The 18,025-nt window shown below is 36.8% G+C and overlaps 1 protein-coding gene across 1 annotated transcript in view; it reads left to right on the top strand.

Annotated features, from left to right (window-relative positions):
* The window catches only part of LOC127004703 (calcium/calmodulin-dependent protein kinase type II alpha chain-like), a gene marked incomplete at its 5' end in the record, with an annotated part of 123,379 nt that overhangs the window by 54,022 nt on the left and 51,332 nt on the right, over window positions 1-18,025 (top strand). The window contains 8 exons of the mRNA XM_050872793.1: window positions 131-185; window positions 5,337-5,475; window positions 6,086-6,188; window positions 6,425-6,508; window positions 6,935-7,029; window positions 8,543-8,665; window positions 9,000-9,083; window positions 12,734-12,779. Coding sequence (XP_050728750.1) covers window positions 131-185; window positions 5,337-5,475; window positions 6,086-6,188; window positions 6,425-6,508; window positions 6,935-7,029; window positions 8,543-8,665; window positions 9,000-9,083; window positions 12,734-12,779 — 729 coding nt within the window. The remainder of the gene's footprint in view (window positions 1-130; window positions 186-5,336; window positions 5,476-6,085; window positions 6,189-6,424; window positions 6,509-6,934; window positions 7,030-8,542; window positions 8,666-8,999; window positions 9,084-12,733; window positions 12,780-18,025) is intronic.

Below are 18,025 nucleotides of genomic sequence, written 5' to 3'. Positions count from 1 at the left end.
GTGTGTGTGTGTGTGTGTGTGTGTGTTTCAGAGAGCAGGTTTACATGTTACTCCAAGCTATGATGGATGTAATGCCCATGCTGTGTACTAAGGGACACATTTGTAATGACCGTCTCTCTCTGTCTTCCAGTTCGTCTCCATGACAGTATACAAGAAGAGTCCTTCCACTATCTCGTGTTCGACTTGTGAGTAACCCATCCCATTAAATACTGTTCCCTATCTCTTTATTCATTTATTTAGATTTATTTTTATATCATCTTCAAACACATGCCAGAAAGAAACTAACTGTGTGTATCAACAAAGAAATCTGTAAATTTGATAGTTAGAAAGTTCACTGCTGTAATAACTGAGTTAATAACTTGATTGTTCATATTATGTTTAGATTATTTCAAGGTTATTTTCAGACATATGGCATAGAGCAACTTATAATGAATAGTAGCTAAGAATCAGTCTATCAATAGGGGCATACACAGGAGGCACGTTGCCTTGCCCACCCTATGATGCCCGACTTGGGGGTTCCTCTGGGAAAGTCTCCATGCTGGCCCCCTTTCCATCCCTAGTACCTCAAGGCAAGATCTGCTAGCTTGCTCAAGCCATGAACTTTATGGCTGTCCCCTTGGCCTTCTCCACTCAGGGTTGTTTCATACGTAGATAATCCGGTGAGCAGGGTCAACTTCTGGGTAACGTGCCATACACCTGTATAGCTGGAGTTGGCCTATATGCATGTAATAGGCCTTGAATTTTAATCACAGGGTAATTGCCGGTTGAACACAAAGTTATTCCAGCTATATCCCATGATTCTGTGTAGGCACTTTCAGGTAGTCCTCAAGTTACGAAGGGGTCTGGGACCAACAGGCTGGTCATACACGGAATTAGTCATGAGTTGAAATTTACAATAAAAATAAAATAAAATATTATTATGTCACACCACAGATAGAGACCTGTTCCTGCACTTCATACCCTCTCCCCCTATGCTGCCTCTGTCCCCAGCCCATCATTCGGGTGACCCCATACCCACGCAACATTGTGCAATGTTACACAATGGAGCTACAAAGTTTTGTCAAGATGGTGGTGGTAGCCAAACACCTGCCAAGTCATTGTGCGGGGTATTGTGTAGGCGGGGGGTGAAGTGTTGTAAACAAATGACATGTCCTACTTATATGAGTGGCCAGGGTCACCTCTGGTTCAACTTCTGACCTTCTGTGAATGTTTCATTCAACAGTGATTGCTGTTTTCAGTAAACGGTCGCCTATAAGGACTGCTGCGGGAATGTTGCGAGGCAGCTGTTGTTGTGGGATGCTGTTATGGTTGCGGTCAGCCAGTAGACTGACCTGTTTGTCTACCCCTCTAGCTGTGGGTAGGGGCAGGGGATGGGCAGGGGGTAAGAGATGCGGGAGCACTGTTACAAGCAGCTGCTTCACAAAGATGAAGGACGCAATTTACTTGCTTAGCAATGGTTTTACATAGATATGAAAGCTTAAAGGGAGAGGTAAGGAAAAGAGCAGTGAAAGGTAGACAGGTAATTAGTGTGCTGGAGAGAGTTGAGAGCGGAAAAGTGTGAGCACGGGGATAAAAATCAGATTATCTCTGTAAGAGACAATCCTGAATGGAGGAGACCAGTGGGATGTCCACAAAGTTTGTGGCTTGAGTAAGTCTATGGATCAAGCCTTGAAGTACTTAGGATGGGAGAGGGGCCTGCATGGAGACTTGCTTCGGAGGAATCCCCGGGTTAGGCATCACAGGGTGGGCAAGGCGATGAGCCCCCCGGGGTAAGGCTCTATTGATTGATTGATCGATGGGGATAAAGAAGGGTGTAAAAAATATAATTATCCTATCCTCCATGATATTCATCAAAGTCATAAGCATGGAATGTAACACAGCAATTTGGAATACACATGGTGGAAATAAGTAATATAAGAGAGGTGTCAGTGTATCAAGATACGTTGGAGAAAATAATTTAAGATGTGTGTGAAACTTTTGGTGTGGGTGTAATTGCATCCCCTGTAATTTCATCTCACACCCTCAGGGGGCGTGAGCATCCCAAGTTGGGAACTTCTGTCCTAGATGTATTGAGTTTTGAGAAAACAAGGGCAAAACCTCTTCTTATGCAATCTCAAATAATAAATGAACTCTAGTGGCAGGCCTAGAGACATAATTTACCAATTGAAGCTATGCACTAATGGGAGGCAAATAAATAGCAACCACACAAATCCCCATTGTACAGGGTGTGAAAATAAAACTACCTTTGGGCAAGTTTTTTTTGTTTTTTTTTTTTTTTTTTTACATTCCTGCCTATAGCGCTGGTAGGCTTTCTTCAGGGGCCAGATGGTTGGCCCAAGCCTGTCGTGGCACTGGCAATTTTTTTTATGGTGGTGCCAGTTATGCTGGGTAAGTACAGTATATGTTGTTTAATGACATGGAGGTGGTGCTGTCGTCAGTCTTTACAGGGAAACTGATTACATAAAGTCACCAAGGGTCAGTGAACAGGTTTGTGAGATGAATCACATTACCAACCTCTTGAAAACAAAATAGTCAACACCTGTGCCACCTCAACCACCACTCATTATCCTGTGATGATGATGAAAGTTTGGGTATAGATAGATGGTGGCGGTGGTAGTGGTGGTGATGTTGGTGGTGCTGGTGGTGGTGGTGGTGGCAGTTGTGGTGGTGATGGTAGTGATAGTTGTGGTGTTAGTGATGGTGGTGGTGGTGGGTGAGTACAGCATGTTATAATACAACTAATATAAGCTTGGATGAGGGTTTCATTTGACAAATTCTATAACCTGTCTTTAGAAATAAAGATGAACTTTGGAAAAATCAAACTTATGAAAGAGTCATGAATTCATGATTTTTGTAAGGTGGCTACAGCCTATATATGCAGATGGCACATTGCTTTTGGTAAATAGTATCAGTTGATGACTTGTGAAGCATGTTGGAAGATTTATAAACGTATTTGAATCCACAGTCATATTAGTCAGTGAAGGTAAGGTAAAGCACTGTAAAGCTGTAAAATACAGCTGTGGTTCGAGTTATGGCTCAGTTATAATTTATTATTATTATTATTATTATTATTATTATTATTATTATTATTATTATTATTATTATTATCATTATTATTATTATTATTTCTACTTTGATGCTGCAGACTAAAAGAGTTTTCAGAAAAGTCAGGATTCCAAATTTTCCAAATCAGGAATTTCAATAAAAGTACATGATTTATATACTACACTCGACCCTCAACTTAAAGAACTAAAGGGGAATCAGCTGTCAGTTACTGACAAAAGTTTGTTACATGGTACTAGTGTCTATATAGTAATGTATTTGTCAGCATCAAAGACACTTTCTTCCTCAAAATTACACACAAAAAAAAAAAAAAATACCACTCATCTTAGACACCAGATGTTGCTTTACCTTCAGGTGTAACGAAGGCCTGTAGGAATGGCACAGATCAGACAAGGTGTTGTTGTTGAGGGGCTGTGGTGGTCCTGCAGAGCCTACTCACCCTGGCAGTGTCCTGTGATGATGAGGAAACACTTACAGCAGCCATTACTATTGTTTTGGTGTTGGTCTTGGTTCATGGTTGGCCTTCTTCATAAGTTCGTGTAATAAAAAATAGAGTAAAACCATGCAATATATTCCAATAGTAGTAAGAGGCTTAATCACACACTCCATCTACCAAGTACTGGGTCCATATTCTTAAACGTATCGGATTCCCGCTACGACTATTTCCCGAGGCCACAGAGAAGATTAACCGGGTTTGCATGGGTCATTTTCGAGTTCAAGATACAGACATCAGGTAAAACTACCACTAGGCTTACAAAACAGTCCAAGAAAAGCCCAGCAACTTCTGCGAGAGGCTATTCAACAGGCAAACTGAGGTGCCTAGACGTTTAAGAATACGGGCTCTGGTCATCAGCCATGCGCCACTAGTCATGACGGACCACCATTGCTAGATATTTGTACTCAGAGCATTGTATTTACTGATTATTTACTCATAACTACTGCCAAAAAACATTAAGAATTAACAATTTTAATGATAACTATAAATGAATCTTGTTTTTGGAGGTGCAGGACACAGTTTTTTGGCTAGAAAGCAGCAAATATAAGAGGCTGAGTAGGACGATCTGGCACCTTTGCTCGACCCCAATCGCCAGAGGTAAACAAACCTTCAGAACGAGCAGTCGCCTTCCACATGGCACTATTGTTACACTAAAGTATGCCTCTGTATTGTATGGTATATGTATCACCCCACAATGCCCCCAAGAAAATCCACCAACACCCAAAATTATTGTTCCCGGGTTTGCTCGCAAAGAATCAAACCATTTGCAGATACATCCATGAATATTCAAACCCTCTTCATTATAGAACTAAAGTGGTGGTGGCGTGGTGCAGGTTAGGTGAGGTGGTGGGAACACACTGACTGGCCCCGCAATGACCGAAGTAAACCCGCAAACCCCAAAATTATGATTTGTAGACATATCTGAGAATATCCAAGTTCGTGAATATTAAACCATGAATGTTCAGGGACGACTGTATTATTACTGATGTTATTTTTTTTTCTATCAATATTATTATATTTGTTTTATTATTTATTTGTTATTTTTATGCAGTTTTCATTAATACACTAGGGTCTCATTACATGCAGGAGTATTGTCCCAGAAGAAAATGGATTATGGAGAATTCCAGTGTACATAAAGTTGCTTGTTCTCCCCGCCTTACCTTATGGATGGGAAACAAGGATAGTAGCTTGAAGAGGTGAATTAATGCCTGGTAATAAGTGCCTATGCAGAATCATAATCATCATACCCCTATTGATTGACTGAAACAAATAACAAATAAACAGTTGTATTTGACCCCGACATTATGGCACCTTACCAAATCAATGGTCTACAAAATTTTCTCACCTGTAAGGCTTTTGACAGTACAAAGACCTGTGTGCCCTTACTTACCTTTATTGAAGAGCCAGAAAGCTAAACAATAGACTATCCTGACCCAGTCCTGGCCCCTGAGCCATACCTTTGAAGAACCGTCCACCAAATGACATGTGGTGGACAGATATATATATATATATATATATATATATATATATATATATATATATATATATATATATATATATATATATATATATATATATATATATATATATATATGTGTGTGCAGTACTATTAAAATTTTATAGAAACATGTTCTCACTGAACTCAAATTCTTATGTACCAAATGTGCATAAAAAGAAACCCTAGAATATTTTTTTACTGGTTTTGCTGTCAACAGTAATGCATTTATTGGGTAAACTTTCCATTCTGTTGGTAACTTTGGAATATTTTCTACTCCAGGGTGACGGGTGGTGAACTTTTTGAAGATATTGTGGCACGAGAATTCTACAGTGAGGCAGATGCATCTCACTGTATTCAACAGATCTTAGAGAGTGTCAACCACTGTCACCACAACAATATTGTACACAGGGACCTCAAGGTGAGCCTTCCGTCACATGAGATGCATAGCCTTTTAGAACACTATTTACTGTCTGTTTGAGATCACTACCTTGCTTTGCTAACAGTACTGTTGTAAACATTAATCGTTATTCTTAATATTCAATTTCATATGAGAATTAGATTATTCATTACCTCTGTGAAACATAATATTCAACTTGGATGATAATGTTATGGTCACTTTTAGATTTTCCAGTAGGCTGTGCTTACTAATATAATTTTGGTGGTTGATGGTGTGATAAATATATGTCAAAATCATAGTGCTTTTGTGATTGGATTTTATGATTGTGACTGTAAAATTGACCTGTGTATCATTAATTCACAAAGGAAAGCTTACTTCCATATTTTTAGTGTATGAAGTGAACAGCAAAAATGGTAATTACTGTATTTATCTGCTGGGCTTTTACTGAGGCTATAGTATGTTCAAGTGATGAGTAAGTTTAAGGTCTCAAAAAAGTAGTATCCATGTAGATGTAGCCCTCATGAACTTGACCTTGAGAATATGGTTTAAAGCATTAAACTTTTACTTCAGTGTATACAGTTTATGTGCATATCTTAGCCTATAATGCTAATTATTTATAATCCCTTTACAGCCAGAGAATCTTCTTTTGGCCAGTAAAGCCAAAGGGGCAGCTGTCAAGCTAGCAGACTTTGGATTGGCCATTGAAGTACAGGGTGACCAGCAGGCATGGTTTGGTGAGTCCCTGGCAAGCCAAACCTTTGATGTTTGGAGTGTCATATTCATTAATGAGGATATATGTAATAGGTCTGACAAAGAAAATTGGAAGGTAAACCAATATGGTCAGGAGTTTTTATGGTAGAACATTTCAATTTATTATTTTTCTTTCGCTTTTTAAAATTTTCCTTTAATTTTAGATTAATGTAATTTGTGAACTTAATGTGTTACTAAGTAATAACTTTTTCTTTTGCAGGTTTTGCAGGAACGCCTGGTTACCTTTCACCAGAAGTCCTCAAGAAAGAGCCGTATGGAAAGCCTGTGGATATTTGGGCTTGTGGTGAGAAGAAATGTTTTATGGCCATTCTGCTTCTCCATGCACAGATTTTTTTTCCTTATACTGTGGTATTCTCATTCATTTAAGAAAGTTTTTGACCAGATGAGCTGCTGTTTATCAGGTGCCATTTATTTTAAGTGTTGTTTCAAGTTCATCATTGTAATTCAGAATGGAAGTTGAGACACCCTTTTGAAATGGCATTATATTTCATGCATTAATTAATTAATAATTAGTAGAATTTATATTTCTTTAATAGTAAATCACTTTTGAATCTAAGAAGTTTTAGGAGTCATAATAAGTTCTTTCAAGGAAGGTCATTGACTTAGGAGAGGCTGATGAGTACCATATGAGTAACTGTAATAAAAGGGTGTGAATATGGTGATACTCCATTGAGTTAGAATTAATATTTTTTTCCATTTTTTTCTGCAGGAGTGATTCTTTACATTCTCCTAGTAGGTTACCCTCCATTTTGGGATGAAGACCAGCACAGGCTATATGCCCAAATCAAGGCTGGTGCATATGATGTAAGTTAACCCAAGACAAGATTGCCTTCAACTGGTAGTAGCACACTATTCCCTGTATTTAAGAAATAATCAATGAATGATTTACATGCTATACACAGAGTTGTTCCTTTATATATTTCCTCTTTTCAATTAAAAGTAATGAATCCATAGGTACTCACAACCTAATGGTGTTTAACATCAGCATTTTCTTCATGTGAAGGTAATTTTTCTTCATTTGATATGCAGATTTTTATTTTCATATTCAGTAAACTCTCAGTTATCCACATTAATCAGTCCAAGGCCTTTGTAGATAAATGAAATCCAGATGAAGTGGAAGGAATTTTTAATAGCGAAGGGGTCATCCTCTTCCTCCAGTTCCTCTTGGGTCTGGATGCAGACACACTGAGGCACATGGTTGTCTTGCTCATGCCTTGCTGCATCCTGAGTCAGTGTGCCAGAGAGTAAGGCAAGAGTGAACGTAGGGAAGGCAGCATGCAACAGCCGTTGATCCAGTGTAAAGAGGCCTGGAGCTGTGGACAGTCACTGGCCCTTTGCCCACCCTGAACTGCCCGCTGTATTTCCCAGATACTTTATTGCATAATCCCTCACACAACCAATATATCATGCTGATTTTGTGATAGTTTTGCACATGGGATTTTCCATTTAATGGTAAGTTGTGCAGATATTGTGATAGTTTTGCTCATCTTGGCCTTAATGCGAATGATTTCCCTGACTTGGTGGCACTTTATAAAGATAAGGTGACAGGTCTGCAGATTTAAGTCCCCGTTCAAATACAGTAAACCCCCGTGATATCGTGGTTCAGTTTTGACGGTCCCGGTATTTCGCGTTTTTTTCTGTAAGAGCTATTAATATTGATATCGCATATATTTTTGTCATTTTGCACAATTCCGCAGCATTGTTTATGAGTTTAAATCTCGCGCGTCACGATAGAATGGCCGTACATACCGATTCAGCCAATCAGAGCATCAGTATTGTTTTCTCGGCCGCTGATTTGCTGTTGTGTTCTAGAAGCTTCTCGCTGCTTTGCATCTCTCAGGGAGAGAAGCTGTTCGCCTTGTTCTGTCTCAGTTCTGCGTGTCTCCCTATAGTGTACGGTGTGTTTCTATTGTTATAAAAGTGTGTTTAAAGACCTTAAAATGCTTTTAGAAGTACTGTAAAAGTTATAAAAAACATGCCTAGGGTGTATTTAACTAGAGTATTTCTATTTCGTGGATTTTCACCCATCGCGGGTGGGTCTGGAACGTAACCCCTGCGATGGAGGGGGTATTACTGTAGTGCCGAGTTGCAGATAAGGCAGATCCGGATAACTGAGCTTTTACTGTATTAAACAGTTTTCACATTATTTAAATGGATCCACAGGTACAATAACAATGTTAAGTTCAGTTGTCTCATTTTTCTCATGTCCAGTTTGTGATTAAATATCTTTAATTTATATCAAGCTACACCATAGATTTTGGAAATAACAAATTTTCCTTTCTCAGCTCTAAACTGCTCCTCCCTCCCCTTCCTGCAGTATCCCTCTCCAGAATGGGACACAGTAACTCCAGAAGCAAAAAACCTCATCAATTCCATGTTGACTGTCAATCCTGCCAAGCGTATCACGGCAGCTGAGGCACTCAAGCACCCATGGATCTGCGTATGTCAACTGTTCAACACGCTTTTCTTTAAAAGAAACTTTAATTGTAACTTGTTCATAACCACAATTCTTCTATAACTTGTATTGTTTCTTTCTTTATATGTTATTAAGACTCCTCAGATGAATTAAGTGCCATTCAAACTTGGAAATGTGTTTTGCATTTCATGCCTAGATAAGAAAACTTTGTGTATGTAACTGCCAGACAATACATACTGTTTCTTGTTGGGTAATACCCTGTTCGTAGTGCTTATGATGTATGATAAAATATTTAAATCTGGAAGACTGTTTGTCTACCCATTTTATTATATGTTTTGATGATGTGCCTCTCCCACAGCAACGCGAGCGTGTGGCCAGCGTTGTTCACAGGCAAGAGACTGTTGACTGCCTAAGAAAGTTCAATGCCAGAAGAAAACTGAAGGTAAGTTGAATGGAAAATTTCATCTCTTACTTGGATACTAAAGAACCTAATGTGTAGCTTATATATTTATGTATATATATATTCAGCCAATTTTATAGAAGACACTTTTTGAGAAATTCAAATTTCCTTACCCATTATTATATTATAATTGAGATATGCACAAGAAATTCATTATAGTAGGAGCTAGATCAGACTCTGTTTCACCCTTTAAGGGTATTAGGGTATTTATTTCAGTAAGGACAGGTTTCACCAAGGTTATGAGCATCGAATGCATAGGCCAGTTGCCAAGTATGTTCAGAGACTGATGTCATGGTATGGGTTGCATAAATAGTACTTATAGGTTTATATAAAAATGTCAGATAATTGAAAATTTTATGATTTATAATTGTCATGGTTTTAAAAGCTGTAAATTGAATATTGCTTTTATACAGTTCGCACTATAATTAAATTAATTTTCTTGTCCATGATTTTCAAGCAACAACATTTTTTTTATTTGCTCAAGTGGCTACACTAAACATTTCATTATTTAAAATATTCAGATGATTTTGTGTTCTTTGCAATGTACTAGTGAGAATGTTTGATTTCTTTATGCATAGAAGTGAATGATGAAGGTTTAATATTGCTGAATTGACATCAACTTTAAATTGCAACAGTTCACACACACACACACACACACACACACACACACACACACACACACACACACACAGATGGAAGAAATTATAAAAAGAGAGGTAACAAAGAAGATAGGAAATGATCAGCAGAATGTGGGTGTAAAGGTAGAGGAAAAGATTTAGGATGTGGTCAATGATGAATTGAAGGAGTGGAGAAGTGAAAAAGACAAGGAAAAAATGAGCTTTAGGGAAATTCTAGAGCAACAGCAACAGGAACAGAGGCAAGACATAGAAAAAGAAGTTGTGAATGTACTAAAAAAATAGGGAAACAATTGTGAGGGACATGGCAGAAAAGAAAAAGTGTGTCATAGTGTTTGGTGTCAAGGAAGAAAAAAAACAGTGAAGACTCAGAGAGAGAGTTACGAGATGAGTAAGGTGAAAAGTACCTATATTGAGAAATATGAATACTGAAGAGGAGGAAAAGTTAGAGGAAGAATTAGATGAAATAAATAGATTAGAAAGATATGAGGAAGAAAGTAATAGACCACTAGGGATAAAGCTAAGGTCCCAAATGGCAACAGAAACTATACTAAATAGATCATGGAAACTAAACGACTCTGAAGAATATAAGTAAATATATGTGAGGAAAAATATGTCGGAGGATGAAAGAATGAAAGTAAAGGAAATGATAAATGAAGCAAAAAAGAGAAATGATGAAAGATCAGAAGAAAAGAAGAAATTTTTTTGGAGAATGAAGAATGAAAAACTGAAGAAGTGGTGGATAGGAGGCGAGGGGAGGGAATAACAGTGTTGATAGAGAGAGGAGAAAAAAAGGGAGAAGGGAAGAAAGGTTCAAAGATTGCGTACTCAAACATAGATGGTCTTATATCAAAGAAAATTGAACTAACTGATTATTTAAGGGAGAGTGATCTAGATATTATATGTATATTTGAAACAAAGCTTGTAAAAGAACTGGAATTTGTGCTGGAGGGAAAGAGCAAGTACAACATTTGGAGAAAAGATAGGAAAGAAGGAAAGGGAGGAGTGATGATAATGATGAAACAAAACTTGAAAGTGACTAAAGTGAGATATAGAAATGACAGTGCAGAGGTGATGGCTGTGTAAAAGGCTGGTAAAAGGTGGAGAGAAGAATACCATAATAACAGCATATGTCCTCCCTAAAACCAAAAGTTGGAATAAAGTAAGATATAACGCTATGCTGGGAGATACAAAACGGGCACTGACAGATGAAATAAAAAATAATAAAAAGGTAATATTAACAGGAGACTTCAATTGCAAAGAAGTGAAATGGGGAGATATAGTAACGGAGGGTGGTGAAAATACTTGGGGAAGTAAACTATTGAAGCTGGTAACGGATAACCTGATGACGCAGTGGGTGCAAGGAGAAACAAGGTTGAGACGGGCTGACGAACCATCAAGACTTGACCTAATTTTTACAAAAAATGTGGAGTTGGATGAAGGAGTCAGTCATAAGTGCCCCTAAGGAAAGAGTAACCATGAACTATCGGAGATGAAAACTCTGGAAGGATGTGAATATCGAGAAGAGGCTTATGAGGAAAAAAGGAAAAACTACGCTAAGGCAGATTACATTGGACTCAAGACTTTCTTCGGTGGGGTGGACTGGACTGATATGAAGAGGAGTACTAATATTCAAGAAAAATATGACACTTTTATGAATATTTACAACAGAGGAATAGAGATATACGTTCCATTCTACACAGTAAAAACTAAAGGAGAGAAAACATGGTTTGGATGGAGTTGTGAGACAGCAAGAAGAAATAGAAATAAGGCATGGAGGAATTTAAAGAAAAGACCAAATAAGAACAACAGGGGTAAATACAAAAAAAGTAAGAAATGATTATGTGAAAATAAGGAGAGAGAAGGAAGCTAAATTTGAAAGAAGAATAGTTTTTAAATGTAAAGGAGAACCAAAAATGTTTTATATAATTGTAAACAGGAAGTTAAAAAGAAATGAAGGAGTGGAAAGGTTAAAGGAAAAAAAATGTATTCTACGAAAAGGACGTAGAAATTGCAGAAATATTAAATAAAAATTTTCATAATGTGCTTACAGAAGAAACCGACTTTGACTGGGGTCTCGAAAATTGCAATGAAGTGAAACTAAATCACGTAAAGGTTGGTAAAGGAGAACTGATACAGCTGATGAAAACCTTAGATAGAAGGAAAGCTATGGGGACCGGATGGAATCTCAGGACAAGTGCTAAAAGCGTGTAGAAATGAATTATTGGAGCCACTTTATGGCATAATAACATGCTCTATAAATACAGAAAAATTGCCCTTAGAATGGAAGAGAGCAAATATTGTATCAATTTATAAAAGTGGAGATAAAACCAAACCACTAAATCATAGACCGCTCCGATAGCTCAATCAGTTAGAGCCCCGCGCTGCAAGGCTTCACGGCCAAACAGGCGGCGGTACGAGCCCCGCTCAGGCCAGATTCTTTCCATAGACTAGGAGTGGTTACTGTCCCCCCTTGAGCAAGAGGGATGGGATGTGTGGTGTGGGAAGTCCTGGCAGTACCCAGAGATCGACAATAATGAGCACTTGCTCACGTCATGAGGGTACCTGTTGGCGAAAGCGAGTCCAACTTGTGATCAGGCCGTGGTGAATTTCACACACATGCACATGCACACATACTTCACTACAACTGATGCCATGTACACCTAACACAAAAATGTCAAAGAGCTTGATTTGCACTGAGTCCATTTAATGTTTTACAGAAAATTGTAGCTTATTTATGTTTATAGAGAAAAGTACAGGAATGTATTTTAGTTACATGAGGATGACTTAACTCAGGGTTTGCAGGCAACAGGTACACTACGCAAGCCGCAGCGTCCCTCTCTCACCAGTTTGCCATTTGCTGGTACACTGGTTGGATCGCTCTCTGTCTTACTCTTTCCTTTCTATTGTCTCTCTGTTCAAACTTTCCCCTGTATTTTTTCTTTGCTTTCTTTGGCCTTGACCCTGTGGTTTATGATGTGGTGTGGCTCCTTACAGGGCGCCATCCTGACGACAATGCTTGCGACTGCGTGCAACTTTTCTAGTAAGTCTGTGGGAATGCTCGTATCTGATTTTCCTCAAATTTGTACCTTTTATTAACATCACTACAGTTTTCTCCTCTTAACTTGGTTCCTCGACATTTCATCATTCCCATCTTCACGGTCTCTCAACACTGGATTTTCAGGCTGCTGCTGGATCTGCGCTTTTTTATAGCCTTGTTTCACTTCTCCAGGATGGAAACAAATGGAGTGAGCTGAATATTAAACCTGCATATCGCATAGTGCAGTTGTCCAGGGTTTGCATTGGAAGATATACAGGATTAATATTCCAGCTTGACGAATGTCTGATTTTGGTTTACAGACCACGGTTTGTCTTTAATCTTTACTATTAACTACTACTACTACTATTACTACTACTACTACTACTACTACTACTACTACTACTATTATTACCACTGGTACTGCTGCTGCTACTGCTACTACTGTATTACTGCTTTTACTACTACTACTACTACCACTACTACTACTTCTACTACTATTTTAACATGTGTGATGCTTAATTTTTGTTCTACTGATTTCCTCTGCGGCGATCTTGGGTACCTGATGTCAGCCAACAGTTCCTCATCCTGAATCCTTTCCTACCCTCCTTCCAGCTTATCCTACTGCATCCTTTCCTTCGTAACCAGCTTTGCTCTTTTCTGCCTTCCACTTTCCTTGACAACACTCATATTCTCTCATGACCTGGCAATAACAAACACTTAATTTTTCATCCTCATGTACCCTTCAATTTTTTAACACCCTCTCAATAATTTTTCTCCTCCTCCTCCTCCTCCTCTTTCTCATTCTCCTTTTCCTCTTCCTCCTCCTCCTCTTCTTCCTTCTCATTTTTCTGATCCTCATCCTCCTCGTCCTCCTCCTCCTTGTCCTTCTCCTCCACCTCTGCCTCCTCCTCCTCCTCCTCCTCCTCCTCCTCCTCCTCCCTGTCCTTATCTTCCTGTCCAAACCCTTACCGTTGGTTGCCATGTGTTGCAGGGTGCGATCCTGACGACAATGCTGGCAACTCGCAACTTCTCCAGTAAGTACGAAGCACCGGGTAAGTGGGCGAACCCTCTAGGCAGCAGTGACACCCTCCTACCCCCACCCTTACTCCTAAATTGATTGCCTTCAACTCCCATCTTCCAGTCATGGGTCTCATTATATTCTGACATTACAGTAAAAATGCAGAATTGCTCTAGCAGCTGGCATAATGAGTGTCATAAGGACCCAATATACTGATTATTTCATTAAGGACTGTTATCTCGAATGTACTGTTGCTGTGCACGCACACAAAATGTTTTGCCATTTACACCCAGACTGGTTGAAGGGGCTTGTGGGGCTCTGGTCTGAGCACTACTTGTGTCAGAATTTTGCACTCCTGTGGGTCATGAGCTTTGTGATACTACTACTACCACTGTATTATGAATTATTGGTGTATTTGACCCCCTGGCTTCTGGTCATTTCATTCATGGCCTTATAAATTAATAAGCCATAATTCAATCACATAATTTAATAAACCTGAAGTAAAATTTAAGTGCTGGAAATCAAAGAAAGAAAAGACATGGCAGAGACCAGCAGCACTGTTGTGAGGTGGTGTCCAGGCACTGCTGTGATAAAATACAGCATATAAGACTTTCCATAAATAATCTTAATAAATATACACACATGAATTTAGAAGTTAAAATACACACTATTTAAATCAGTTTATATAATAAAAAATATGCTGGCATAAAATTATCCCAACAATTATATTTGTTCATACTAAAAATATTAACAAGCTCATTAAAGAAGTATTGTTTCTTCAGGTCTGCTGCGTCTCATGTCTTCACCTCAAAATTTGTTAACAAGTTGGAAGTAACTTGCTTCTTCAGCTAACTTTTTTTATTAATCCCCCCATCAAATGGGGAAGAAGATAATCATATATATATATATATATATATATATATATATATATATATATATATATATATATATATATATATATATATATATATATATATATATATATATATATATATATATATATATATATATATATATATATATATATATATATATATATATATATATATGATTAATGCACATCATACATACATTTTTATACAAAATTTTGAGAGATATAACTGCAAAAGTTTGCAGCTGTCAATTTTTTCTGATTAGTAATTCCTTATTTAATTCATTTAGACCTGTTAATATTATGACTGTCTACAAATTTCCAAAAAATATAATATTTTTTATTATTGATGCATATTTATACATCATCACAAGATTTTAATTAAATCCTGTTAAACCAAACCAGTAGCCACATTATCTTGATTTTTCCATCATTAAGTGTGTAGTAATAGTTTTTGATTTACTTGGTGTTGTTGTGTAGATAAGAGTGTGTAGTTTAAAACATCTCTATGGGTTGTAATTTCAAGTTTGTGTTCTCAACAGACTTCGTATGTTCACATCTAGAGATATGTATAATATCAGTGTTTAAATGTTTAAACAGCATATTAAAAATCAGCATAACTCCCCTTACTGTATATTCTAAATATCACATCACACACACACACACACACACACACACACACACATATATAGATAGATATATATATATATATATATATATATATATATATATATATATATATATATATATATATATATATATATATATATATATATATATATATATATATATATATATATATATATATATATATATATATATATATATATATATATATATACACACACACACACACACACACACACACACACACACACACACAGTAGACCCTCAACTTAGCATGAGATAGGTACCCAAATAACTTCCTAAATTATTTTAGTCTTAAAATTATTTCCAAGGAAATTTTTTGATTTTGGACAAGAATGGGATCAAGGAGGGCACATTGAAAGAAACTAAAAAAGATAAAATTGAAGAAGACAATAGGATTTTAAAAAATTCAATATTCTGCACAGATGCATTGAACCGTGAAACGACCAGGACAATGAACTGGACCATGAGGTTGTCCAGTCCAAAACCTGAAATTCATTCAAAGAAAAATCCAAGCAATTGAGATTCAGAGACAAATTGGACTGAAAACTAGAAAACAAAAGTTTGGTGGTATTTGGCAAGGAGAAAGATTTAAGAGTAATTATTAACAACAGAGCATAACCAGAAGAACATAAATGAAAAAGTGAGGAACTTGTATAACCTGCTGGCAAATATGAGGGTAGCCTTTTCTTAAACCAACACTCTGATATGCACCAGTGAAATGGAACCTACGCATAAAAATACTTGTTGAGAAGACTGAGAAGGTAGAAAGAGAAGCTTTGAGGTAAATGTAATGTCTAAGTGATTTCAGCTATAAAGAAAAATTTCAGAAGCTAGAGTTACCTATACAACATTCATCTTCAAGGGGCCCAGGAAATAGTTATATGAGAAAAAAATTAAAGGGAGATGTGAGGCATTTCATCTTTCCAGACAACAATAAGTCATTGGAATACATTTCCAAACAAAGTCTTCTGTGCCAGAATATTCAGTTTAAAAAAAAATATGATAAGATAGTTTGAAAATGAGACACTACAAGCATGACTCAATCCTGTAAAAATACAATTAGGTAAGAATATGCACACACACACACACACACACACACACACACACACACACACACACACACATTGCACTGTTCTTGCCCTCAGCCAATGAGGGGCCATGAGGGACTCACCCATGAGAAGCTGACGCAGCTAATCAGCCACTTCCTTGCTCTTGCACTCAGCCTAAAGGGGCTCAGAGGGACTCGGTCTCTCGCCCACCGCACCCTTAATGGTGTTACTCAATGTGTTAAATTGTGGTTATTTTATATTTTCAATGCTTTTTTTCAATTTTTTGTTTGACTGACTTGCCTCACTGCAGGACTAAATGTTATTTTTATCATGCCACCCATAATTTGATTCATTCAATGTAGAAGATAAATTATGTTAAAATGAAAAGGCTTCCCAAATTCAGGCCATGTGCTAAATGTAGATTCTTAAGTAGAATCTTGTTAAATCAAGGGTCCAATATATATATATATATATATATATATATATATATATATATATATATATATATATATATATATATATATATATATATATATATATATATATATATATATATATATATATATATATATATATATATATATATATATATATATATATATATATATATATATATATATATATATATATATATATATATATATATATATATATATATATATATATATATATATATATATATATATATATATATATATATATATATATATATATATATATATATATATATATATATATATATATATATATATATATATATATATATATATATATATATATATATATATATATATATATATATATATATATATATATATATATATATATATATATATATATTAGCATTTGTTTTTAGCATTTGTTTAATTGGTATAATTGTCTTTTCACAAAATTTATGTCATGTAATTCCTAGTATTGTTTTGTGTGCAGTCTTTCATGGTGGAGGATAGTGATGTAGTAACATGGACACACTATTTTTCTGAGAGGCCAGGTGACAGTTCTCTCAGCACACACACACACACACACACACACACACATACACACACACTTTCTCTCTCTCTCTCTCTCTCTCTCTCTCTCTCTCTCTCTCTCTCTCTCTCTCTCTCTCTCTCTCTCTCTCTCTCTCTCTCTCTCTCTCTGTTGCTGTTGACAATACTATTCATTACATATTTATTCATATGTCATATTCTTGGAAGTGCAACCCTTTCTATAGTATTTGACTAATAAGGAATTACAGAGAACTTCAGCCAAAGAATGTATTCAAATTATTTATACTAAGTGGTTAGGTGCATCGACCAGTGATTGTTTATTTAGGAAAACTGTCAGTATGAGGTAAAAAATCAAAGGCATTAACCTCCAAAATTTTACCATGATGGTGTATCACTGCATAGCGCTGATGTTATGAGCTCACAAGTGAAAAAATTGCCCCTTAAAATAACAAGACCCCAGCTCTCGTGAAGAGTGCTAAGCCAGTCTGGAGGTCTATTTAAGGGCCACAACCTGAGGGTATCACTGCAGCTGAGGAAGGAGTGTCCATGGTGCCCCGAGCCTTGTGTTGTATGTGTGTATGTGTATCAGTGTTATCAGCAGCCAGGCCTGGACCAGCAGTCTCTTAGTGGAGTACTGATAGGAGAGGACTTCGTTCTTGAAGATATCTATG

The sequence above is a fragment of the Eriocheir sinensis genome, chromosome 28 (assembly GCF_024679095.1).
Source record: "Eriocheir sinensis breed Jianghai 21 chromosome 28, ASM2467909v1, whole genome shotgun sequence".
Lineage (NCBI taxonomy): Eukaryota > Metazoa > Arthropoda > Malacostraca > Decapoda > Varunidae > Eriocheir > Eriocheir sinensis.
Note: the sequence above shows the minus strand (reverse complement) of the source record. Positions and strands in the feature narration are given on the sequence as shown.